The 23,690-nt window shown below is 34.8% G+C and overlaps 2 protein-coding genes across 4 annotated transcripts; one reads left to right on the forward strand and one right to left on the reverse strand.

The window, feature by feature from the left end:
• Positions 1-1,042: 1,042 nt before the first annotated feature.
• LOC130644254 (ralBP1-associated Eps domain-containing protein 1-like) lies at positions 1,043-17,922 on the forward strand. Of its 3 annotated transcripts, none has more exons than XM_057449787.1 (19): positions 1,043-1,234; positions 8,307-8,848; positions 9,528-9,720; positions 10,048-10,095; positions 10,190-10,313; positions 10,553-10,728; positions 10,945-11,008; positions 11,170-11,306; positions 11,691-11,782; positions 11,866-11,925; positions 12,068-12,696; positions 13,008-13,171; positions 13,679-13,734; positions 14,309-14,491; positions 15,108-15,138; positions 15,410-15,453; positions 15,572-15,681; positions 15,896-16,010; positions 17,485-17,922. In XM_057449787.1, the coding sequence occupies exons 1-19, from the start codon at positions 1,156-1,158 to the stop codon at positions 17,551-17,553; spliced, it is 2,916 nt and encodes a 971-aa protein (XP_057305770.1). In that variant the 5' UTR covers positions 1,043-1,155; the 3' UTR covers positions 17,554-17,922. The 3 variants fall into 3 exon arrangements, with proteins under 3 accessions (XP_057305770.1, XP_057305771.1, XP_057305772.1); XM_057449788.1 differs by having other exon boundaries at positions 11,694-11,782; XM_057449789.1 differs by lacking the exon at positions 14,309-14,491.
• A 1,539-nt stretch (positions 17,923-19,461) lies between these two features.
• Positions 19,462-23,690, reverse strand: LOC130644255 (cysteine and histidine-rich domain-containing protein 1-like). The gene is made up of 13 exons (XM_057449790.1): positions 23,538-23,690; positions 23,415-23,464; positions 23,277-23,333; positions 23,118-23,198; positions 22,493-22,560; positions 22,188-22,294; positions 22,049-22,107; positions 21,013-21,083; positions 20,729-20,834; positions 20,325-20,350; positions 20,151-20,247; positions 19,973-20,038; positions 19,462-19,820 (listed from the first exon to the last, which is right to left on the reverse strand). The coding sequence occupies exons 1-13, from the start codon at positions 23,605-23,607 to the stop codon at positions 19,707-19,709; spliced, it is 972 nt and encodes a 323-aa protein (XP_057305773.1). The 5' UTR covers positions 23,608-23,690; the 3' UTR covers positions 19,462-19,706.

The raw sequence follows: 23,690 nt of genomic DNA on the forward strand, positions 1-23,690 counted from the left end.
ATAACTCGGTTACCACGACATAACCAGGGAAAAAAACATAATCGGCCCATCCGTACATAATCTGCTCATCGTGTTTATAAACAGGTTGTTTTCGCAATCTGGGCAGAAAAGTACCAGCTAACAAAACAGTAAGTCCATCATACCTGATCCCAGCCTGATTAAAAACACAGCCGAGGCAAAAAAAGTTAATGGAAAATAAGATTGTGTTCTCATTTAACTGACGACGTCTAGTTTCTTAGGTGAAAAAACTGTCCTAAAAAGTTTGCATTGAACGGTTCCTATTATCAATTAATTTCAATGTGAATAACTTGAAAGCTAAGCACTAAATGCCCTGGAATTGAGGCAAAATATATATAAATTATTTTCAAATGTCAATGATTTAGAAGGCATTGCTGTATCGTCATGGTGGGTGCAACGGTCTTGTTGAAATTATTTACCCAGGATGGCCTCTTCATTTCCTACAGGTACTGCTATCAACAAGGGCCCTGCAAAGGCGGTCCTATAGTGCATTTAAAGCTCCCATTTAAACTATGAAAGTCATGCAAGCACAGCAATCGCTTAACTGTCAATCTTATTCTCATGCTGAACGCTAAGCAGAAAGGATAGATTCACACTTTTACAGTCTTTGGATGACTTGGCCAAGTTTTGGACCCAATACCTCTCATACTGGAAGCGAATGCTTTACTATAATGCTGCCTGTCAATTTTAATTATATATGCATATAATTAATATGCTACATAAATAATACAGGAAAGAAAGATTAGTTAAGTAGTGAGATTTTTGTAACTAGATATAACTGCATGCAATAACACAAATTTGGCATTATGATTATCATCGCACGCCATAGCTAATTTAGAAGAATGATGTGCTATGTGTGGCTGATTTTACTCCTGACCATGCCTGCTTATATATGTAATTATTTTCTATATATGTGTATATGTAACTTTTATATTAATTTAATCATTGAAATATTGCTGCAGTATATAAGTGGAGTAAGATTTATTATATATGTATGTGTACATCGTTCTGTTGTCGCAATGTAATAGAAACAATTGTGTTTAGATAATCAAGGTTAGAATGTAAAATGATTCTTCTGGAAGTAGTTCCACAGAACATACTTGTTATTCACAATGCAATGACATCATAAAAACAGAAATGGATTTTGAGCCTTTCCATAGTGATGATGAAGAGGCTACTACAATTATACTAGAGAAGAAAAAGAGAGATGGATCAGGTATGATTTCTAAATGTAGTTTTTAAATGATAATGTCTTCTGGACAAAATAAGTTTATGTACAGTACTGTGAAAAGGTTTGTTAACATCATGTTCGTGTAACGAGCGTGGTGCACAAAATCGTGGTCTTTATGTATAACAAACATTCAAACATTCTATCGTGGCCACCCACTAATATTATTATCTCCACGAAGGATCATGTGTCCCACGATTATATTCGCGAGCTCCACGATTTTTATAGCCAGTATATAGCCAGCGAAAAGAGACGATAGAAGTGTTTTTTAGATCGCATTTAAAAGTAAAACGAAAAGCGGCGATAGAAATGTTTTTTAGATCGCATTTTAAAAGTTTGAATGAAAAGCTGAGATAGAGGTATTGTGCTCAGCCTCACTGAACAAAAGAAAATGTAAGACTAGTAACATTCTATATTAAAAATTCATGCCAGCTATATAAAAGATGAATTAGACAAAACGTTTTTACAATTACTTAAGAACGACATATGGTTATGTTTCCCTTGAGTATTTGCAATAATACATTCATTTAATTCATATAGTTTTTGGCTTAAATGTTGCCTGCTGACATACATTATGTAGAAAAAGCATGTTTTTAATAATTTTTTTCACTTTAATTTTACTTCCATTAACAATCTATTGTATTGGTAAATAATAAAGAATAAAACTTGATTATGTCAGCATGTACAGAAATTTTACTTTAAATGCAAGCCTTGGAACACTGATCAAGAAAACGTACAATGTCAGACAAGCGGTTGCAGAGATGTTTTTTAATGAGGTCATTAAACCATCAGTCTCAAAATTCGGTAAATTGGCCAAACTTTTGGATAGTTGAGTGCTGCCAGGAATTAGAAAAGATGCATTATGAATATATATACAGTACTGCAAAATTTTGGTGATGCTCTTTCAATATTTATACAATAACGTAATTGGACTTGTAGTTTGGGAAGTTCTTCTTTAAAGAACCAATTTATGGTCATGATCTCTTCTTGGTAAGTATTTTAGAACAATCTAACGGTAGACTTAGTAAAGCAACTGGATAACTCAGCATATTTAAACTTTTCTCAGATGCCTTTTTTCTCAAGTTTAAGCTTATATTTGTTTTGCGCAATGCAGTTCTCCCAACACAACATTTCTTTTGTACTTTTTGGGAACAGTCTATTTCCAATGAAAAGGTAGCCTACAGTCCTTCCATTATCACTCAAAAACTCAACGAATCATTTGTTTATAATCAACTCTGCATCGAGAAACTTTTTAAGATTATCTTTTATTCTGTGTTTTTATTCTGTGTAAAAAATATTAGGAACGTCTGTCTTTCGTCTATTGTGTACATATCATTTGTAGAACTTCTTGTTCCAGCTTTTCATAAAACAACTAGATAACACTACTGAGACGGGACCACCCATCGCAACACCAGCTATTTTTTTAACAATTCATCATTAGCTGTGAGTGTACACTGTTTAGTAGTTTGTTAAATTTTAATAAACATTGATTTTTACATATCGGCTTTAGCTTCTTGTTGACATTTATTTTGTCACAAATCAACTATATTGATTCATCTTTGGTGTACTGGTGAAGACGGACTTGACCTTATAACTGACATTCTCTTCATCATCCAAAAGAGGAACATTGTCCAGAAGAGCCTGAGTGTCTGAAATAATGAAGTCGTTTTTCTCAAGTGTTTGTAAATATTCAACAATTACTTTTCCAGCATTGTAATAACAAGTTCCTGTTTGATTTATATATAATGGATCTTAATTTAAGTTTATCATGATTAATTTCATAAAAAAATTGTGCTGGTTTGTTACTATAATTGGTTTCATCTGGCCATATTCCATCCTATGTTTAAGTGACCATATAAGAATAACTGGAACATTCGTAAATCCGCGATTTTATATCATCATTACATCGAATATATTTACCATTTATAATTCCATTGTCAAGCATAATTTTAGTGCCATACTCATTACTGTTTTGGTAATAACTGAATGGGTGCCAAAAACTAATCTCCTGGAACTAACCTTAGTCAATAGATTGGGTTGTTGAGCCTAGATGAATTTCTGTTGTTGTTATCACTAACCCATACTTCTGCGCCTCATATCATCATCATCATCATCATCATTCTCGGCTTAACGTCCGTTTTCCATGCTAGCATGGGTTGGACGGGGTATATTAATGACCCTCTTCCAATCTGATCTAGACTGTGTTAGATCTAAACTCAACTTCCTCTGTATCAAGTCTGTCCTTATAACCTCCTGCCAAGTCTTTCTCGGTCTGCCTCTGGGCTTTGCCCCAGGAACTATCAAGTCTCTACACTTTCTTACCCAATTATCCTCCTCCATTCTTTCCAAGTGCCCCAGCCAATTCAATCTTCTTATCTGGATAACATCTTTAATTCTACAGAGACTTAGCCTGCTTCTTAGCTCATCTGAACTCTTTCTGTCTCTCAGACTGGCATTACACATCCACCTAACCATTCTCATATCATTCCTTTCTAAACGGTCAAGATCTTCCTGTTTCACTGCCCATGTCTCACTACCGTACAACATAACACTTCTTACACAGGCCTCATACAACCTACCTTTTACCTTAAGTGACAGGACTCTGCTAGTCAATAAAGGAAGTAACTCTCTAAACTTTTTCCAAGCAGAACCTATCCTGCAAGTAACACTTCTTCCAACACCCCCTTCACTGCCCAACATATCACCTAAGTAACAGAAGTTCTTAACTATCTCTAACGAGCCACTGTTGTACATCATTAAAGCTGGAAATACTTCATTCTCTATAATCTCACCTTTGCAACGCTTGCATACAAACTGTATGCCAGCCCTTAACCTTCCACTAATACTACTGCACTTCTTATGTACCCAATGCTTGCAAGTCTGACAAAAAATTGAGTTACTACCAACCCCTTTCCTGCAAACTCCACAAGGCCACTTCCCAACTACAAGGTCACACTTGGCTGCAATGCTACTTATCATAACTTTAGACTTTGCTGTGTTTACCTTCAGCCCTTTCTCTTCTAGTCCTTTCTTCCACTTCTCAAACTTTTCAACTAATTCTTCCATCGACTCTGCTATGAGAACCAAATCATCTGCATACAATAACTCCCATGGACAACCTGTTCTGAACTCCATCGACAGCGCTTCTAAGACTAGAATAAACAACAAAGGACTAAGTACAGAACCCTGATGTACACCAACATTTACACTAAATTCATCACTAAGTGAATCGTTAATCCTGACACGACTTCTAGCATTGCTGTACATGGACTGAACCATCGTAACTAGCCACTCATCCACACCTAATTTTCTCATAGCCCACCAAATAACTTTACGTGGCACTCTATCAAAAGCTTTCTCTAAATCTACAAAGGCAAAATAGAGATTCTTTCTCTTTCCTAAATACTTTTCCTGAAGCTGTCTGAGTAAAAATATTGCATCTGTAGTGCCACGCCCTGGAACAAAACCAAATTGCATCTTATCTATATCAATTCTTTCTCTAAGTAACTTATCAATCACTCTTTCAATAACTTTCATTACTTGATCAACCAACTTCAAACCTCTATAGTTACCCCTTTCTAATGCATCACCCTTGCCCTTGAAACAATTCACTATTACACTCGACCGCCACTCACTCGGAATAGCACCATCCTTTATAATCTGGTTAGCAAGACTTGTAATAAGCTCAACTCCAATATATCCAGATGCTTTTACCATCTCTGCAACAATACCTGATACTCCTGCAGCCTTGCCAATCTTCATTTTCCTAATAGCCTCCACTACCCATTCTGTCTTGATCTGCATGGCTGGCCCTTCTACGACATCATCATCAGACAAATTATCCTCGTCCCAATCAAACTCAGTGTTAAGCAACCTCTGATAATGATTCTTCCAAGCTACCCTTTTCTCCTCCTCTGTGCTAGCCAAAACACCTTCATCATTACGTATACACTTCTCACCTACAATATCTTGATTAGTCTTCTTCATTTGCTTTGCTATCTTGAATACCTCATTGCGCTGGTCTTCCCTTCTTAACACATCTGCAAGTCTGTTTCTCTCTGCTTCTGATTTTGCCTAATACACTGCTGTACGAGCCCGGCGCTTAGCTTCTAAGTAAATATTTTTACTACCACCTGACTTCCACTCTTTCCAAAGTTTCCTCTTTTCCTTTATACACTGGTCAACCTCATTATTCCACCACCAGGTCTGTCTATGTCTAGCTGGTCCTTTCGTCCACCCACAGGTATCATCAGAAGCTTCTAGAAGACAATTCTTCAAAGTAGTCCAAGTACTTTCAACATTGTCACTATCACATTGACTATTGTAGGCTAACTGCTGAACTTTTGCACTAAATTGTCTTGCTACAATCTCTTCCTTCAGCTTCCAGACTTTTCGACGGGGCCTGTACTTTCTCTTGGCTTCTCTGACACTCTTCAAGATAATATCACAAACCAGCAACCTATGCTGGGAAACACACTCTTCCCCCGATATAACTTTCACGTCCTTCACCACTTTCTTGTCTGACTTTCTAACCAAAAAGTAATCTATCTGTGTCTTACAACCACCTGACTCATATGTTATCAGCCTACTCTGTCTCTTACTGAATGATGTGTTGCAAACCACCATGTCCGTTGCCATTCCAAACTCAAGCAATCTCTCCCCTTCCTTATTTCTGCTCCCAAATCCATAGCCTCCATGCACACCTCTATAACCTTCAGATGACTTCCCAACATGACCATTAAAGTCGCCGCCCACCATGACAAGTTCAGTGTCTCCAAACTTTGATGTGACTGCTATTAACTCATCATAAAACTTATCTTTATCTTCCTCACTGAGTCCACACTGCGGAGCATAAACTGACAGAAAAGTGACAATCCTATTACCTATCAAAAACTTTATCACTATAATACGACTATTAAAACGCATAACATCTATTACTTTTTCTACCCACTTCTCTGCAACGAATATGCCAACTCCTCCATATCCATCACTATTACCAATCCAAAAAAGCTTATACCTTGCCCTTCTACCTTCCACAAATCTCACTGAAGCTCCTCTCCACCTAACTTCCTGAACACAACACATATCAACAGATCTACGTTCTAACATTTCAACTACTTCACCTGCTCTACCTCTCAGAGTACCAACATTTACACTAGCCATCCTCAACCTAGTGTTATCTACCTTGTGATGTGATAGCTGGGTAACGGTCTGACGATGCTCACATCTGACATCTGTCCTACCGTGCGCGACACCTTCACTCCTTAGAGTTCCAGCCCCGTTTACGCAGTTTGTCTGATTAACTATTCTTACGGCCATTAATAAAGAGTTTTGGCATTGTTTTACAGCTGGATGCCCTTCCTAGCGCCAACCGTTCACAGACCGGACTGGGTGTTTTTTAAAGTGACACCATCACTATGTGGCATTTCATGGGACTTCCACAATCGCCCCTTTAAACTAAGGTATGGTGGAGGACGTTCAACTCCTCTCTTGTCTCTTAAGGAGACCCTTCACCCAGAACTATACTTATTTCTGCAGGAAGACTTTGCTCACACACTGAGAAATGCTTTTTCCAAAGATCTCAAATGGTCTTATTTAAAAAATTTGGACTATTTTTATACCGAGTAAACGGTATCTAACAAATGAATTCTGGGTATGGCACTGAATTTGTACCAGTCACAAATCTTAACTTTCGTTCGAAAATTAGATTCAGTGTGTATGCATAATCTTACTGCGTAATTAATTAGATGAAAATGAACTCATCCATGAATTTAGTCATAAACATATGTTTAATAATAAACGCGTAGGTGGGAACTAGACTTAAATGATCAATTAGATATTAAGTTTAGAGACAGTGTAACGTGGTGTTACTGTAGTTTTTTATTTATATTTTCCATGACGATGTACATTATGTACGAAAATCTCTACTAATAGAAAAATTTTTAATAATTTTATTTACTTTGTTTTTATCTTTCATTTATTATCACTATAGCTGTTATTTCACGAATAGCTAGATTGTATTGCAATTTTACACCGCTTTGGCATATTCTTCAACTTTCTTGAAAATTGATAACATAAAGCAGAGCATCTATAATATTTTGAATATGGATTGTCTTATCAGTGTATATCTCAATCTTGACTGTTTGCTAATTTGCAGCCAATACAAATACTCGGGAACATTCTCTTTTTAAAAAATCAGTGTAAGAAATGTTTACAAACTGTTTTTGTTTGGCAAGGGAATTAATATTTTCAACACTCAGGCTACTTAAGGCCGGTCCTTTTTTATTCAAGGGTCATTTTCAATATCTCAAGTTATAAAGAATCTGGCATAATTTATTGGTCACAAAACGCAAAGTTCAATTTTTCTGAGAAATTTTGATGACAACATATGCCAAAAATGTGCTTTTCTAATTTTTGCGACAAAGGGTGTAAAAGCGCGTTGTACGTGGTATATTTACAGGATAACCCTGTTGTAAGTTTATGTAAATCGCCAAAAACACTGCGGGTAAAGCACGTTTATAGCATATGACGTCATCAAAATTTTTCACAAAGGGTGAATTCTGCATTTTACTATTAATATAATGATACGGTGGCCAGTAAATTATGCCACGATCTTTATAACTTGAGTTATTGAAAATGACCCTGAAATAAAAAAGCACTGGCCTTAAGTAGCCCGAGCAATTTTGTTCAATATATATAAATAAAATTCAAGTTCCTGATGTGTGTCAGCAAGGTGAACTTTGCATAAAATTACAAAAGAACAAGTTTAAACATTAAAGATTTTTGGATGTGTTATGCAATTATTACAGTATATTTGTCAAAAAACCATGAATGCAAACAATGTATGTTCACAATTTGTACACAAATTGTAATTCACACCAGCCCAACCTTCTCATCATGACTATTTTGCTTGAAAAATACAGAAGCAGGTGTTATTAACATTACTGTTGCTGTTGTTCTAATATAATTTTTTTTTTATTTGATTGCCCATTAATAGCACAAGATCTCTCTTTATTATTGTATACAAAATATAAATGTATACAACGTCTTTTCATTTTAGATAGGAAGAAGAAAGGAAAAGGTGGCCCCTTATTTCGCAGCGAGAAAAAAGATAAAAGTATAGACTCAAATTCTCCTGCTGGAATTAAACAGAAACATAGCGTGCATGGAGTAGTTGGTCCTGCAGATTATATATTTGATCACGGAGGTAGTCCACCAAATGAAACTTCAACAGTTACAACAAACATGCCAGGTTTCATACAACCCAACCAAACTGTACAGTTACAAAATCCTAATCAAGCAAGTTTAAATGCAGTCTCACAAGCAGCATCTCCTTGGCCTAACCAGCCAGTACCACAGCCAATATATAAACAGCCAACTGTGCCTTTACCTAAGCCTTCCTTTCCAAATCCACCTGTTCCATCATTCCAACCAAACTTTCCCCCAACCATGTCTACAAAAGTAGAAAGGCCACATTCATCAGCCGCATTGTTGCAGGATCGCCAATCACCACAAACGCCAACACCATTTAAGCAGCCCCAAAATGTGACGCCACAAAAATCAACGCTGTTGGCACAAGCAATGGGATCTAACTATGGCCAGGTATTGTCTTATAAAAGCATAGTCATTCCAGCAAAATTTGCTTATAACTTTGCTATAAAATTTTAGGGTAGAGTAACTCGGTGTTGGCCATGTAATAATGGCAATTGTTCCTCCACATATTTAAAAAGACATGGCTTTTTATGAACATTGTTAAATCATGCTTTACTTTTGTTCGTCTTAGCAAGCATTTTTAGTAAAAATTAAAACAAAAACAGCATATCTTTAAGATACGCAAAATCTTGTTAAATCATCGGAGAGTATTTTTAGGACTTCAAACAAGTAAAGTCAGTCTTTTTTTTATGAAACCATGATATAACAAATTAAATGATACAGTTAAATTAATTTATCATGTTACATGACAAATTTTTCTCTTCTTCAGTGCAAGGAGCAAGAACACTTAAACTATCAGATTGGTTACTAAAATTTAAAGCACTGTGTTGTCAAAATATTTCTTTATTACATTGTTACCTAGATCTTTATATGTAAACAATCACTATTAATCTTTTCTCTCAAAAAACCCTGATCTTTGTTAAAATATCAAATTAGCTATTTTCAAGTTATTCACATTTGTACCAACCTTTTTTGAACAAGTCTAAATAACACATTCAGTCAATATTATTATTGTGGTATATACTGGCGTTTGCTAAATGTATAAACTTGTAAATTTTTTTCTCCTTAGCCTGCCTCACCTAACAATCTTACACATCATCGCAATCAATCTTATTCCCGTGCCATGTCAGTTCCCATTCTCCACCAGCCAGAAGTAAATGGTGCACCTTTCCAAGCTAACTTTAATGATGAAACCAGTGCAGTATCTCACCATGAGTTTTCAACTTCACCTATACCGGAGAGTAGAACCCCAACAAGAACAGGTTTGTGAAATTTTGTGAATATGTGCTCAGCTATATTAATAAACGTATAAACAGTTGTTTTTGCATATGAAGTTCAATATTTACGAAATTTGTGGTTTATCACCACAACATGCAATCCAAAACATTACAGTGAAAAATAAAACATCATTATATGTTTTTACCATTGAAGTTTCATATTATAAAAAACTAGTCGTTAGCCCGTGGAAAAGTCCACGGGTTCGCCTGTCACAGCTAAGCTACTATTTTGCGTGACAGCCAGACGGAGGGACAGCCGTATACGGCCATTTTAATATAGATGTTTAATTCTATTACTGCGTTGTGTTTTAGCCTCGCTTACAACTCCACCTTTGACACCAAGTGCTGAAACACCACAAGGTAATGTAAGAGAGAGAAATCCTACATTTGGACACAAGACTAACAATTACTCCTTAAAAAATTTTATAAACAAGGTAATTTATTTTATGTTTAGAGTTTTGGTTACATGATTCTGGACAACAAGTTAGTAAATTGGTAGACCAAAATGCTGAGAAGTGGGCACAATTTTCGATATCAACATCTCCACCGAACCAGGATGAATATTCTGTAAATAGAAGGTATAGTATCCCAGATTCTTTGTTATGCATTTTTCTCATTGTTTGTAGTAGTAAAAAGTTTTACTCCAACAACATTAAACAGTAACCTTTTAACCTATCAATTTTGCTAAATTCTGTTTATCGTATCATTCAATTATCTAGTATACGCTACAGGAATTAAGATTAAAAACTGCGAATTTTTTCCTAATTCCTATAGTTATCGAAGTATCTTCTTTTGAAAGCGTCTATTCTTATTTTAGAGAAAGTCATGGTGCAGAAAGTTTGCCTGAAAGTTTTCAACACAGCATACCAGACAGTACGAGTAGTATAGATGACGATATGGACGAATCGGTATGGTGTATCAATGAAGAGCAGAGGGAATATTATACTAATCAGTTTGTAAAATTGCAACCAAACACAAGCGACGTAATTAAAGGTGGGTCATGTTCTATAGTTTCCCTGCAGGTTGTGGCATGTTCTATAGCCTCCCTGCAGGTTGTGGCATGTTCTATAGCCTCCCTGCAGGTTGTAACTTGTTTTATGTTGTGATTGGTTCACTAGGAATGTATCAGTATTATGATTGTGGCTTTTATTTACCGCAGTTATTTTCACTTAATTCGCCTAATTTGACATTTTATTTGACCCCATTTAGGTCCCCAAGCAAGAGACTTTTTTTTGAAATCAAACCTTCCTACGGAAATATTATCAAAGATATGGTTAGTATGAATTATGTTTTCAAAGATTTTGTTTTTTGTGTTGTTGTTGTTGTTGTTGTTGTAGCCATAATACCTCACAGCAACAGTGTATGTTTTAATAAACAATCTCTCTCCCATCTTTTTCTTTTAGTTTTGTTGTTGAAGTTTTTGTTGTTGTTTAGGCATTTGTCAGATCTTGATAAAGATTTTGCTTTAAACCTTGACGAGTTCTCTATCGCAATGCATCTGGTTGTTGCAGTAAGGCATGGTGTTGATTTGCCACAATTTTTACCACCCACTTTACTGCCAAAAGAAGAAGGTAATTTGCCCATTTTCCATGCTTGATGGTAATTTTAATGATTTGCTATTTTTTTGATTTTATCTCTTATATTTGTCTTCATTTACGTGTAGTCACTAATTTTTGTCATTATTTTTTGACAGGATTTTATTGTTGAATAGACCTGCTGTTTTGTTTAAAAAAAAAATCTGTCAATAGTGTGGTGACTAACTTCTAGTTCCATTATGTGTGCATCTTTTATTGTTGCCGTTGTTGTTGTTGTTGTTGCCGTTGTCGTTGTTGTTGTTGTCGTTGTTGTTGCACTGTACTTGAATATTTCACTTCTAAATTTTCTGTCTAAAAGTCTTCCAGTGTTAAGAAAAGATGTTACGATGGTTTCACAATTTCTTTTGATTAATTTTAAAGCAGAACCATACGAAGTTACTGAACCTATAGTACAAGAAGAAGAATCCTTGCACAATGTTGACGATGCTATTGAAAAAGATCCACCTTCAGAGGTATAATATTACTCAGATTTAAGCTTAGTAATATTCTGCGAACACTGACATGGCGGTGATTCTTACTGTTTTTTCTGTTATAGTGGGCTGCAGACTTTGACAGTGTAGACGGCGGTGTTGTACAAGCACACAAGAGTACAGAGGTGAATTTTTAATTTTATGCACGATTCTTTGTACATTCCTTATACATGTGTAACCTTTCTTTATCACGTTTGGTAGACCTAACCTTTAAGTTTTTTTGCATGCAGTTTTTTTTTTCTAATCCGAAATGTTTTGTCTTTCCAGAATTTAACAATGCGATCTGATACCGTGCAAACTCTGGGACAGGTCTCCCCTGGACCAGTCACAATCCCGATGGAAGCGAGAGTCCAACCGATATCTTCACAAACAAGTGGTACTGTGTCTCAAATGACGTCATCATTAGAACAGCTACAACAACCTACAACGTCGCCACAACTTCAACGAGAAACAGTGACGACAAATAAAGATTCTGCTGGGACTGCAATCGCTAGGCCTAGAGCTTCTGCGAATAAAAATGTTAATTTGATGGACGCTTCACCATGGCAACTGCTCCCTCCTCCCACGAAGTCGAAACAAACGGTTAAAAAAACTCTTACGCTGGAAGGAGAGTTGGGTTCGGATCCATCTCTTAATACTGTAACAGCAGCGGAGCACGTTGATACTCTAGTGACTATAGAGAAAACAGCTGATGATATACGAGGTATTAACTTACCTGATGATGACAGCGACGACTCGCCTGACGAAGCCGATCAATTAAAAGTTACTATTAAATCAATTCCTAAAAATCTTTCTAAGGAGAAGTCCCGTTCCATAGATAGTCTACGCTCAGATATATCTGAAAGCAGCGAATTTTCTTGGCGACGCCAGTCCTTGCGAAGAGACTCAAGACCGAGGTAACTTTATTAATCCCTTGATGACACAGTTACTTACCTTTATTATATTATATGTATTTAGCCGAAAAGCACAGATAGCGGTCGAGATATCAGTCTTTTATAATTATTCAGAATTATAGCTCTTAATCTGTGGAATTTAATGCAAAGTAAATGTCAGCATCCATAAGACACTCCTGACTTTATTCCGTATATAAGTAACAACATACATCTGTTTGCTTATTTTGTGTATTCATGATAGCATAGATGGTTTATTCAATATTTGCACATTTACTTTATTTTCTTTCGTTGTCAGTTTTGCTTTTTTGCTATAGATCACTTACTGGATCTTCTCTTAACGAGCCACAAAACCAAGACGCGAAAGTAAAAGAATTTGAAGTACCACCTATTCCACCACCAAGGAGCAAAGGTCACGCACGAGCAAGTTCGTTGGATTTAAATCAACTTTTCAGTGCAAAGGCTACGCTTTCTGCGCAAGGTGAGCATCCAAACTGACTTTTAACTTCATCTAAACACTGTGGTGTTCATTACGTCATTAACTGTCACAGGGAGAGCCCTATCCTTTTACTATATTGTTTTGTTAGTTAGGGAGATATCACAACTACGTTGTCAAATTGACATTTCTTTCCCTACCTTAAGAACACAACGATTTGTTAAACGTGTTTTATTCTCCGTCAACGACACTAGTTGACACTTGTGAATTCGAAGGAATTGTTGTGCCGCGTAACTGTAACCTCTACGTCAGCTTTTCCCTTCTCCAATCCCAGAAATGTCTATTTCAGTGTTTCAACCATCACGTTTCGTTTTTCTCTAGTGGCTTTGTTTGATTATGGGGATGCGAAGGGTTTTTCAAAGACCGCCCATATTAAACATATGCGAGTTTAGCCTATGACAATGTTGGCCTTGCTATTTAATAAAGGCTATTTAGTTGCTGAAAGGTAGCCAAATTATTTGTTTACAAAACAATATTGAACTTTTCTTTCAGAACTAAAAGTCCGCTACCCTTCAGCTTCAGATGAAACTTCTGCCAAGTCAGAACCGGTAAGTTATTTCTCCTGTTATTTTTTATAACTATATAGCTAAGTCAGAACCAGTCAATTATTTCTCCTGTTTTTTGTAATCTATTTTTTGTAATCTCTATTTCTAAGGATTATTATCAGTTGTTTCTCTGTCAAATTCAAAACACATTTTGCGAAGACTATTTTAGATTTTTTGCGAAGAATTGTTTTCTCAACTGTATTATTTTTTGCAATTTTAATTTATCTCAGGCCTATTTATTGAGATAAGGTAGCCTTTAATTGAACTTCCTCATATCACAGAGGCGATGTGAGCAAGTTCAAGCTGGTGATAATTACTTTGTAAACTACTAAAAAAGATTTACTAAGAAAAACTAGGGAAGAAAATACCAAAAAATCTTTCTGTGCTTTTGCAAAGTTAAGTTTTAAAGTTAATCTTATAGCAAATAAATCATTTATTTCCGCTAATTGACTTTTGCGAGCATATTTGCGCAAATAAATTTTCACGAATATGCATAATTTCGCGATAAATTCTTCTTCTCAAAATTTAACCACTTGTTTTAATAACCTAAAACTTTTCTAATACTCAAATATTTCAGCCTCAAAAACCACCCAGAGTTAGTGCTCCTGCAAAATCTATCCAACTAACGTCATCAATTGATTCATGCCACCTTCCACCACCACAGCCGGCATGTCATCTTCCACCACCACAGCCGGCGTTGAGAACTAGTCTCAACCGCACCACTAGAATTCGAAATCGCTCTTTTTCCCTCGAGTCCAGCGTAAGATTATATTTTGTTTTCTTTCACACGTACGCTCTGGTGAGTGTGAAGTACTGCTCTAGTTGTATATACTTTCATACCTTTACAATCAGTAGCACGAAAAAATGTTTCGAATGTGATTTAAAGTCTGCTTTATTCAAGTTTTTAATTTTAAACAAGAAAATCAATAGTTGGTAAGAGATAAATTCATTCCATAAGGTGAAAGTGTACGTAAAGAAAAGTGGTTAATTTTGCATTCAATCAAATAGGATTTTAACCTAGCAACTCCGAATCCTCGAAGTTATAAACAACGGACCTAGCAAGAATATATATTTTTCGTACTTTTTTTGTTTTGTCATTTCCGTTGTGATGCACCACGAGACACGACGTCGTGTTACCCGACACAACAACTTACGTCTTCTTCGACTGCACTGGACACACTCTCGACTCATCTTACCTTCTGTAGTCACGAAACATGCTGTCACGCCACACACACGGTCACCACATATCACTCATGTTAACGCACACAACTTGACGTTGTAATGATGGAGCTATCATAACACTTAATTATCCGCGGACCAAACCATTTCTCAGGTCTGTTTATATTGTCGTTAACAAATTTATTCTTTGTTTCTAGGTCCTTCTCGATGCACAACGAAAGTCAGACGGTAAGACGGCTTTCTGAAACATAGCTGGCTGTAGTTGGTCAATTTTGTGTCCACTCCGTACCTAATTCCGTTTTTAATACGTGTCCTGTAAGACGAGTATGCATCTACCGCATTTCTTTTTTTAGGCGTCACCTTCTAAGCGTGATCTCAATCTTCAATAACGTTTTTAGTTCTATTTACTAGCTTCCACCCTGTTGGTTAAGCGCCCAGCAAACTACAAATATTTTGCAGCGCACGTGCGTTATTAAATACTCATTTTTTCCTTTTTCAGGTTTAGTTGCTCGCACAGAAGAGAATGTTGCAAGAAAAAGACTGGTATGCAATGAGTTGTAGTGTTTTCTCTTGTTTATCATTTGTTTACTGTTTATATGATAGTTGGTGATTTTGGTTTATTACTTCTCGATTAGCACTCCCTGCAAGTTGATTTTTTTAGATGAGTGCCGATACTGTCGAAAAAGATGTCGTTGCTGTGCAAAGTCCTAAATCAAAGGAACACGGTGTTCGTTTTTCCGAAGAAACTCAAGTTATGTCTCAAAAGAAAAGGTATCAAAGAGACACAAAGGAATTGTTTTTCTGCCATGGAAAATAGTTTTTTTTGTTTTAATTTTTTATGGCTTTGATATTGTTGCAGTGGTGTGTACTAGAACTCACAAGAGAGTTCTTTTCATGCTAAAACCTTAATCAAACTCCAACATTTTAGCATATATTGTCCACTTTGCCAAATACCGGATTACATCGTTTTCTCTATCTTGTTTAGTCCTTTAGAAAGGCGTATGCGCAAGAACGAACTTCAAGCCAGTATTCGACTTTTACGTAACAAGAACACGGCTTTAGAAACTTTAAATAGTCAGTTGGATATCGAGTGGAAAGAGGTAATGACCATAAAAAAAACTTCACAAGAGTGTCACGGATATCTTTGTGCTCTGGGATACCACCTTTCTGTAATTGTTAAATTTATACACAACTTCGTTTTGGTTATGTGTGTATGTTAATTTCAAAGCAATCATAGTGAAAATCCACAGAGACTTAAAATTCCTATAAGATTTACAACTTTTTGATATTTCACGAGTTAGCAATAGACATTACTTATTGTGATCAACAAATAGAAAAATAAGGCTAAAAATGGGACATTTAAAATATCAAAATGTAAAATCAACATACAATATAGAGAATAAGAAATACGGGAAATGGCGAAGCAATATCCGTATAAAACCACATGGATTAAGACGAGATTAAATTTTGCTTGAACTAGAACAGCAACAAATGTTGTAATGTGTGGCATTGATCTCAAGTATTTGTCAGAATGTAACATCAATTCTGACAATATTTTGCAGATAAAAACAACTTATCATTTCTCTCTCTTAAATATATAAAATGTTGGTTTTGTGAGTGGTGAGGGTCTGAAAGTACAACCTTTTGAAGCAGTCGCTATTCAGACCAAAGAAACAGACCAAATGCTATTAAAGGTTGGTTTCCATACGATTGCATTGTCTGTTCTAACGAAGAAAGCTCGGAGCATTTTTCTCGTAAGTTTGAACTTATGAAAATTAATTTCCTACTTGAAAAATAAAGATGTTCAGAATAAAATAGCTGAAAAATTCTTTTGCTGCGAAATTTGAAATTAAACAATTTGTTTTTTATGGAAGCGAATTTAAAGAAGACGTTACAACAGATGAGAAAAGTTTGTCAGTAAAGAAGGGAAAATTATTGTTTAAGTTATGACTTTAACCTAGGATAATAGTGTTAATTACCAATGCAAGTAGTTGATTTTGTGTTTGTCAGGAAAATTTGAAAAAAAATCTATAAATTTATAATTTTTTTCATAAATTCATTGCTAGCAGGTCTCTCCTCTTCTTAACACCAAACAAATATTTGCTCCGTTTTTATTTTGTAAATAAAAAAGTGCAGAAGAAATTTTTGTGTTTTTTTCTTGAATAAAATGGATAGTGCTATTGTTACAATTTCCTTGAACTTGAAAAAAATACGCGGTGAAAAAGTCGAAGAGTTCAATTTTTTCAGAGAAGCACCTGCCGAGTCAGCGGTATGTTTAATTCATTGCGCATGCGTGTGGAAAAAGCTCAAGAGCGAACTTTTTTTGTTCAAACGAAAAGTGCAGTCGTATGGAAACCTACTTTAATATATTATATTGCGTTTAAAAACAAAAACAAATAAAGTAAAATTGATTATAAAAGATTGCTAATATACGGACATATTTAATGTTCAAGATTATCGAGTTGTTAATTTAAGTTTACTATGAAAAGAAAAAGAGTTTTCAAGCCATGCTCTTTAAGTAGCCTTTGTTCATTCCGTTGTGTTTTTTTTATATTCACTTTGATTTTTCTTTAGATATGCGAAGAAAGATTAACGCTAGACGTCAAACTACAAAATTTAAAACAACAAGATCTTGCGGATTAATCAGATGCCCTGCATGTAGTATATATTTTTTTACTTTAAAATCATTCACATCATGATTACAACCTAGTTACAGTGTGTGTGGACAATTTGGTGCGGAGATTTGCAGTGGCGCAAAGAATTGGGAACTTACATCAAAGTTTCTGTTAAAGGGACGATTTTATCTTGCAATATTAAATTATGATTCATTTGAATATCTTAGCTCAAAGACGAACCCTGAGAATATTTTATTCATTTTTTGCTACGTGCTATATTTTTTTTTCGTTTGTGTTTCGAATAAATTTACATATATTATTTTATATAACATAACCTAATTTAGACGTAAATTCTTTTGCGAATATAAGAGTAAGCGTGAAAACACGTTGTATTGACTGTATGTTGATATTCGTTGCAATATGTCTTTCATGATGTGATCAAATATAAGGGTGGGGTTTTTAGATGTTATTAACCCTGATCAAAGTTCATTGACGGCTAAGGAAAAGACCTATATGGTTCGTGTGTGGTAATGTTGGCTAGACCAGAGTTTCTCTATAATAAACAGGTAAATATGGAGATATGTCTCAAACATTTTATTCCGTAAGTAAAGAAATTTTTGCCAGAAGTAATGCGGCATTTATTTCTGCGATTGAAAAGTTGGATAAATTTTTGGACAGCGTCTACTGGATTAATTTTGCAAAGCACAACTTCCGCGAGGATGAACATTGACGAATCCAGATTTTTCAAGATTTTCGTGTTTGGCCTTCACGAAATTTCAGAAATTCGTACGAATCGCCGACTAAGATTTACAATTCACCTAATTTTGAACTTTGTTTTGAATAAGCATAAATTTGTGACTTGCCTTCTTTATATTCTTAAATGTGTAGCTACTTTGTCTTTTAATTCTGATTTGGCCTGTATCAAACGCGTCCGTCTGTAATAAGCATCCCTCACACTCGTCCCCAGCACGTTTTGCTCATATAAAAGGCAAAAATCCGTATAATTAACGCGGAGTCGCTATTAAAAGCCCATCTTCTTCAATCAAAAATAAGCAAGTATTTGAGGTCTCCTTATGCAAGAAACTTTGTAATCAATTTGTGATGAATATTCCCTATTTAACTATATTTAATTTAGCCTATTTAAAATAGCCAAGAATTCCTTCTTATAATTTATTTTTGTTATAAAGGTTTTGCTGCGTTCAATCTTGGTCTTGGTCAAAAAATTGCTGATGTCATTATTTGTTCTACTAGCGTCATCAAAATTGCAGAAATGGGTAAAAAGTTATTCTTAAAATTCGAAAAATATTTGTATAACTGCTTGATATTTAGTCACATTGTATGCCAAACTAATAAAATGTAGCAATATATACTAATGCAGTCTTGTAATAATTATAAAATGTTTTTAAGGAATCCTGAAGATTTCCAGCAAATAAATCAAAGTGTGTTTAAGAAAATATTGACAATTACCGAGCAGGTAGAGCTATCCTTAGGTAACCTCGATCCCAGGTCTTGTAACATTTTTTGATATGAAGATGATATTTCATCTTCATATCAAGAAAAGCTACAGGTCCTGGGTTCGAGGTTGCGACTTAGGGTCTTTTAACCCCTCAGCTGAGGTAATGAGAACGAAGTGGAAAGAGAAATGTCAACTTCTTCGGCTCAAAATTCGCCTGTTGTAAAAACTAAAAAAATATTAAAATAAAATAAATCCTGTGATTTATTCTTTTGTAGGTTAATTTTTTTCGAGTTAAATCGTACTCGTTCAGAATCAATGTTCTTGACGGTTAAACGAAACATGCGTCACGTTTTCCGTTTACACTGTTCATGTATATATTTCAGCATTTTACTTGAGAATCATAGGTACTAAAATTGTGATTGTCAAGATTTCTTGATTATTGTTTATAGAGAGATGGACATGATACAGAAAATATAAATATTTAATAACTTGCACTGTAACTGCTCAACATAAAATACATTCGAATTGTAAAAAATATGGCTGCACTTAACAAAACTTGCATCTGTTTTTTTTTGTTAAAGCTCTATGTATAATATACAGGACTATCTAAATTTTCTCTTCGCGATCTAAACGTGACTATAATGACATCATCACCACAATTCTATCCACTAACCAATCCATAAGCAAAAGTCTGAAAATCTTCATGCATGTTGCACTGCAAAAAATTATTCCGAGCTCAGATATTCGAGTTTGGGCCAGCTAAATGCTTCTTTCTTTTTTAGTTTGATTTCTGCTTTCGTTCCTAGGTATTCAACCGAGCTTTGTTCTGGATCGATCACCTAAAAAATTGGTTATAGCTTCTTACAACAAAGAAAGCAAATATGGCGAATCTGTTATCGAATTTTACATTAGAGTAGAAATTATTTTAAAATTTCTTATTTCCATTTTTTTTTGTCCAATGTATACTTCAAAAACATATAAAAGTAAATACCCCGTTTAAAATAAGGTTAAGTTCGAAAACGTCAGTTCCACCGTTAAATGCTATTGTTGCTTGCACCTGAAACAAATATGAAGGAGAGTTAAGGCAAGGTCAAGACAAAACTAGTACTGTATGGCATAAATCAACATAAGTCCAGCTCAAATATCAGATAAAGAAATGCTTGACTTACACTAGTTGGATTTGCTTCGACAATGCATATTTCCGGATCGCACACTTTAGCAAAAATTGATATTAGTACATTCGAACCAGTTTGATGCCAATCGTATCTGCAACGAGATCAATGTTATCAAACGTCTTTCAATTAAAAAACCTCATATGATAATTCTACAATACCAAACCTTACCTACACATTGATTTCTTTGCCGCGACCTAAAAATAAGTGTATATTTTTAAACGAATGAATTTTTATACTCGTGCACTTCATAACAACTATATCGCAAACATAATAATTTGGTCAATGTTTAATTTTATAGGTCGATCGTGTGGCAAAAACAAGACTTTCTTACTGGTTCTCAACATGTCATTTTTTATCTTCTAATGTTGATTTTACTTTAAATATCAGGAAAAAGAACTCTGAATTGCATTAACGACTAACGCAAAAAGCTTCGTAAATATTCCGATGGTGAATTACACATGAAATACATTGTGTGGAAATTTGATTTGTTGGTGTTGTTTACGGAGCTGAATGAAAAAGTTTACACAAAAGTGGGCAGAGGAGTACAAAATGAAATACTTATTTAATCACACCTCACTTGGCTTCATCCATTCGTGTTTTCCAATCTCACATCCGCCCTGCTTCAAAAATTCATTGAAATCAGAAGTTCTTTTGTTACAACACGACCAAAACTTATATCTAAAACAGAATAAATTTTTTGAGTTGCAAATATATACTTTAATATAATAATTGCTATGCTAAAGCAGCGATTCTCAAAAATTCTCACGTCAAATTATATTTTATACAATTAATTTTGCGGTCGTTTAAATATTGCAAATTCAACGTTACATTGTTGAAATTTTATTAGTTTACTTACCCTTCATGAAAAACTGCATATCCTGGATGATAAGTGCATTCTATTGAGTTATTATCACCGCCTAGGTTTTTCTAGAGCACAAACATTAGTGATAAAACTTGTTCAAAATGGCAGTAAACGGCTACGTTTGATCAAGCATGCATATAAATAGAGATAAACATCCCATCCATAACTACTTTAATGGGATAAATTCTCGCGGGGATTAAATTTTGCAATTGAGCTCATCCGCGAAATTTTAGCATTTCGCAGGGACTTATTTTTGCGGATAAGGGATGTTCTAATTTTTCGCGGATAAGGTCATAATAGCAATTTTTGAAGAAAGTAAAACAAGTTGTCAAAAAAGGTTCGGGGCCGAATGGCACTGTCATATCGGCCCTCGTTACACCTGTCATTTCTACATCGACCGAGACAAAATGTAGTTTTGCATTTTAGTTCAAAGGTCTTTCGAAACAACTATAACGTCAGGTAGAATAAACACAACTAGATAAAAAACAAAATGAAATTCTAATTAAATTAAAAAAACTGATTCTTCATCTGTTACATCCACTACTACTAGTTCACTTCGTGGGGAGTAAGGAACATTCAATTGTTTATCCGTAAGGCTGGAAAGAAAACTCAAATTCGGTTGATCATCCGCATTAGAGGCTGGGAGCAAAGGATCGATATCCTTGAAAGGGTCAACTGATTCGAGACCGTTTTTGAGATCAGTTTTCCCTTATCTATTCATCTTCAGTACTCGGTTGAGAAAGGAAGCCTCACACTTTGAAAACAAAGAAAAACAAAAGTTTAAAATTTCGCGGATTGAGCAATTTTTCAAAATTTTCACGGGGACAAATTTTTGCGGATGGCCTGGACTCCGCGAAATGCGCGAAATCTAATCCACGCGAAAATTTATCCTATTAAAGTAAAGTGTTTTTATTTACCAACCTTATTACCCAAACGATTTCTAAAAGATTTAAATTCCAGGAGAACAACAAAAAAGACTTAACCACTTCTAAAAACACAAAAATGCAGAAAAGATTGGAACTGCACTCACAGCATCACAGCCACCATGTTTGCATGGTGCACCAATTCTAACTGCGTCACTTTCTTCACCTAAACACAATCAAGATGTATAACCTTCTATCTAATTTGAATAAAAAATAAAAATATTATAAATGCAACATTTTTCAAACCATTTATCTTTTCTTTCTCTTTTTCTTCTTTTTCTTTGTGTTTCTTTAAAGCCATGGTTAATGAGCTTGCTACTTTTGACTTTAATTTAATCTTTGGGATATCATCGCTGAAGCATATAAAAGTATGATACTTTGTATGATATTCATATGTGCAAAGACCTGCATCAAATATTTTACAGTTTTATTATCACAGATCACATGTGTTTGGCCTGATTAAATGCTATTTATTTTTAAAGGAACCCTACATTTTTTAAGATCTAATATGGTCTTTGCCGTTCTTACACAAAGGTCAAAATCGATCCTACCTAGGACGCTCAGTCGCAACATTGGGCGCCTTAAACTTCATCATTTTAGGTGCTCCATCAGATATGACCTACACGAAAGGCATAGTGCTTTATTTTCTATATTTTGTTTCTCCAATATTATTTTAACATTCTTCTTAGAACAGTAGTTCATAACAAAGTAACAACTAACTTGGCTTGATGAAAGTTTTGTGATTCTTTCATTCTACATAACCCTATCCACTTATTGGTGAGTCCTAATGAGATGGTCTAAATACTGATTTTGTGGTAGATAGAAAATAGACTTTTACAGCGGTAAAACAGTCCAATATAATGTGTGACGTTACTTATTATATTACTTTATCTTGACTGATTTTGCATTCTAAACCTGTTTCAAGTTTGATGAATTACTTAAGAAGTTTACAATTGGCTCATGGACACTGCACCAACATCAACACAAACAAAGTATTCTCTTAACAGGGGCCAGGATGCAGTTAAACTGTCAGTACAACAAAATACTAAACAAATGAATTGTGTAATTTTAAACCAACAAGGAGAAAAAAAGGGAATTAACTTTGTAGAATTTTTGTATATAGAAATCTTGAATTACTCTGTACATATATATTGCACAAAAAGACAGAATTTTTACCTCGCCAACAGCTAAAGGCTTTTCAACTTTCTTCTCTTCTTTTTCTGGCTTATTAGGGTTGTGTAACCCCTTGCTACATCCCTAAATTATATGCATTCTCTTATAACAGTGCCAATATCATACGTGTGTTCAACATTTGAGAAGACAAAGAGAACTTACTGGAATGTTCAGAAACTCGGTAAAATCTGTGGACCTCTTTTTACAGCAGGACCAGCCCTTGGAAAAATGCATAAAAGTGAGACTTTTTCTGTGTTTTTTTGAAGAATTTAATACTTATTATAAAACCAACATTTTTACCTTGTAAGCATCATGAAATACTGGTGCACCAGGATGATACTGGCAAACATCTGAAATTAATAAAATACAGCTACATACAAAATAACAATAAAACTATAAGTTAATTTCTTATTACCAATTCACCTTCTATATTTTCCTTTGCATTGAACTTCGAGCCACAACCAGTATTGTAACACTGTTGCAGGTCTTCCATTTAATTTTTTTAACTTCTTTAAACTATAGCCATAAAAAATAAAAAAAATATCTGCAGTATGTATATAACTTCACAAAATTGAT

This window comes from Hydractinia symbiolongicarpus, chromosome 5, assembly GCF_029227915.1.
Source record: "Hydractinia symbiolongicarpus strain clone_291-10 chromosome 5, HSymV2.1, whole genome shotgun sequence".
NCBI classification, from domain to species: Eukaryota; Metazoa; Cnidaria; class Hydrozoa; order Anthoathecata; family Hydractiniidae; genus Hydractinia; species Hydractinia symbiolongicarpus.

What these genes read in the sequence shown, in the direction of transcription:
- LOC130644254 (XM_057449787.1), top strand. Translation starts at nt 1,156, where the DNA reads ATGGATTTTGAGCCTTTCCATAGTGATGATGAAGAGGCTACTACAATT. An exon ending in TAGAACCCCAACAAGAACAG is followed by an intron (nt 9,721 to 10,047) that starts GTTTGTGAAATT and finishes GTTGTGTTTTAG; the next exon opens with CCTCGCTTACAACTCCACCT. An exon ending in CTTTTTCCCTCGAGTCCAGC is followed by an intron (nt 14,492 to 15,107) that starts GTAAGATTATAT and finishes CTTTGTTTCTAG; the next exon opens with GTCCTTCTCGATGCACAACG.
- LOC130644255 (XM_057449790.1), bottom strand. Translation starts at nt 23,607, where the DNA reads ATGGAAGACCTGCAACAGTGTTACAATACTGGTTGTGGCTCGAAGTTC. An exon ending in AGCCTTTAGCTGTTGGCGAG is followed by an intron (nt 22,561 to 23,117) that starts GTAAAAATTCTG and finishes CCTTTCGTGTAG; the next exon opens with GTCATATCTGATGGAGCACC. An exon ending in AGAGAAAGAAAAGATAAATG is followed by an intron (nt 22,108 to 22,187) that starts GTTTGAAAAATG and finishes GATTGTGTTTAG; the next exon opens with GTGAAGAAAGTGACGCAGTT.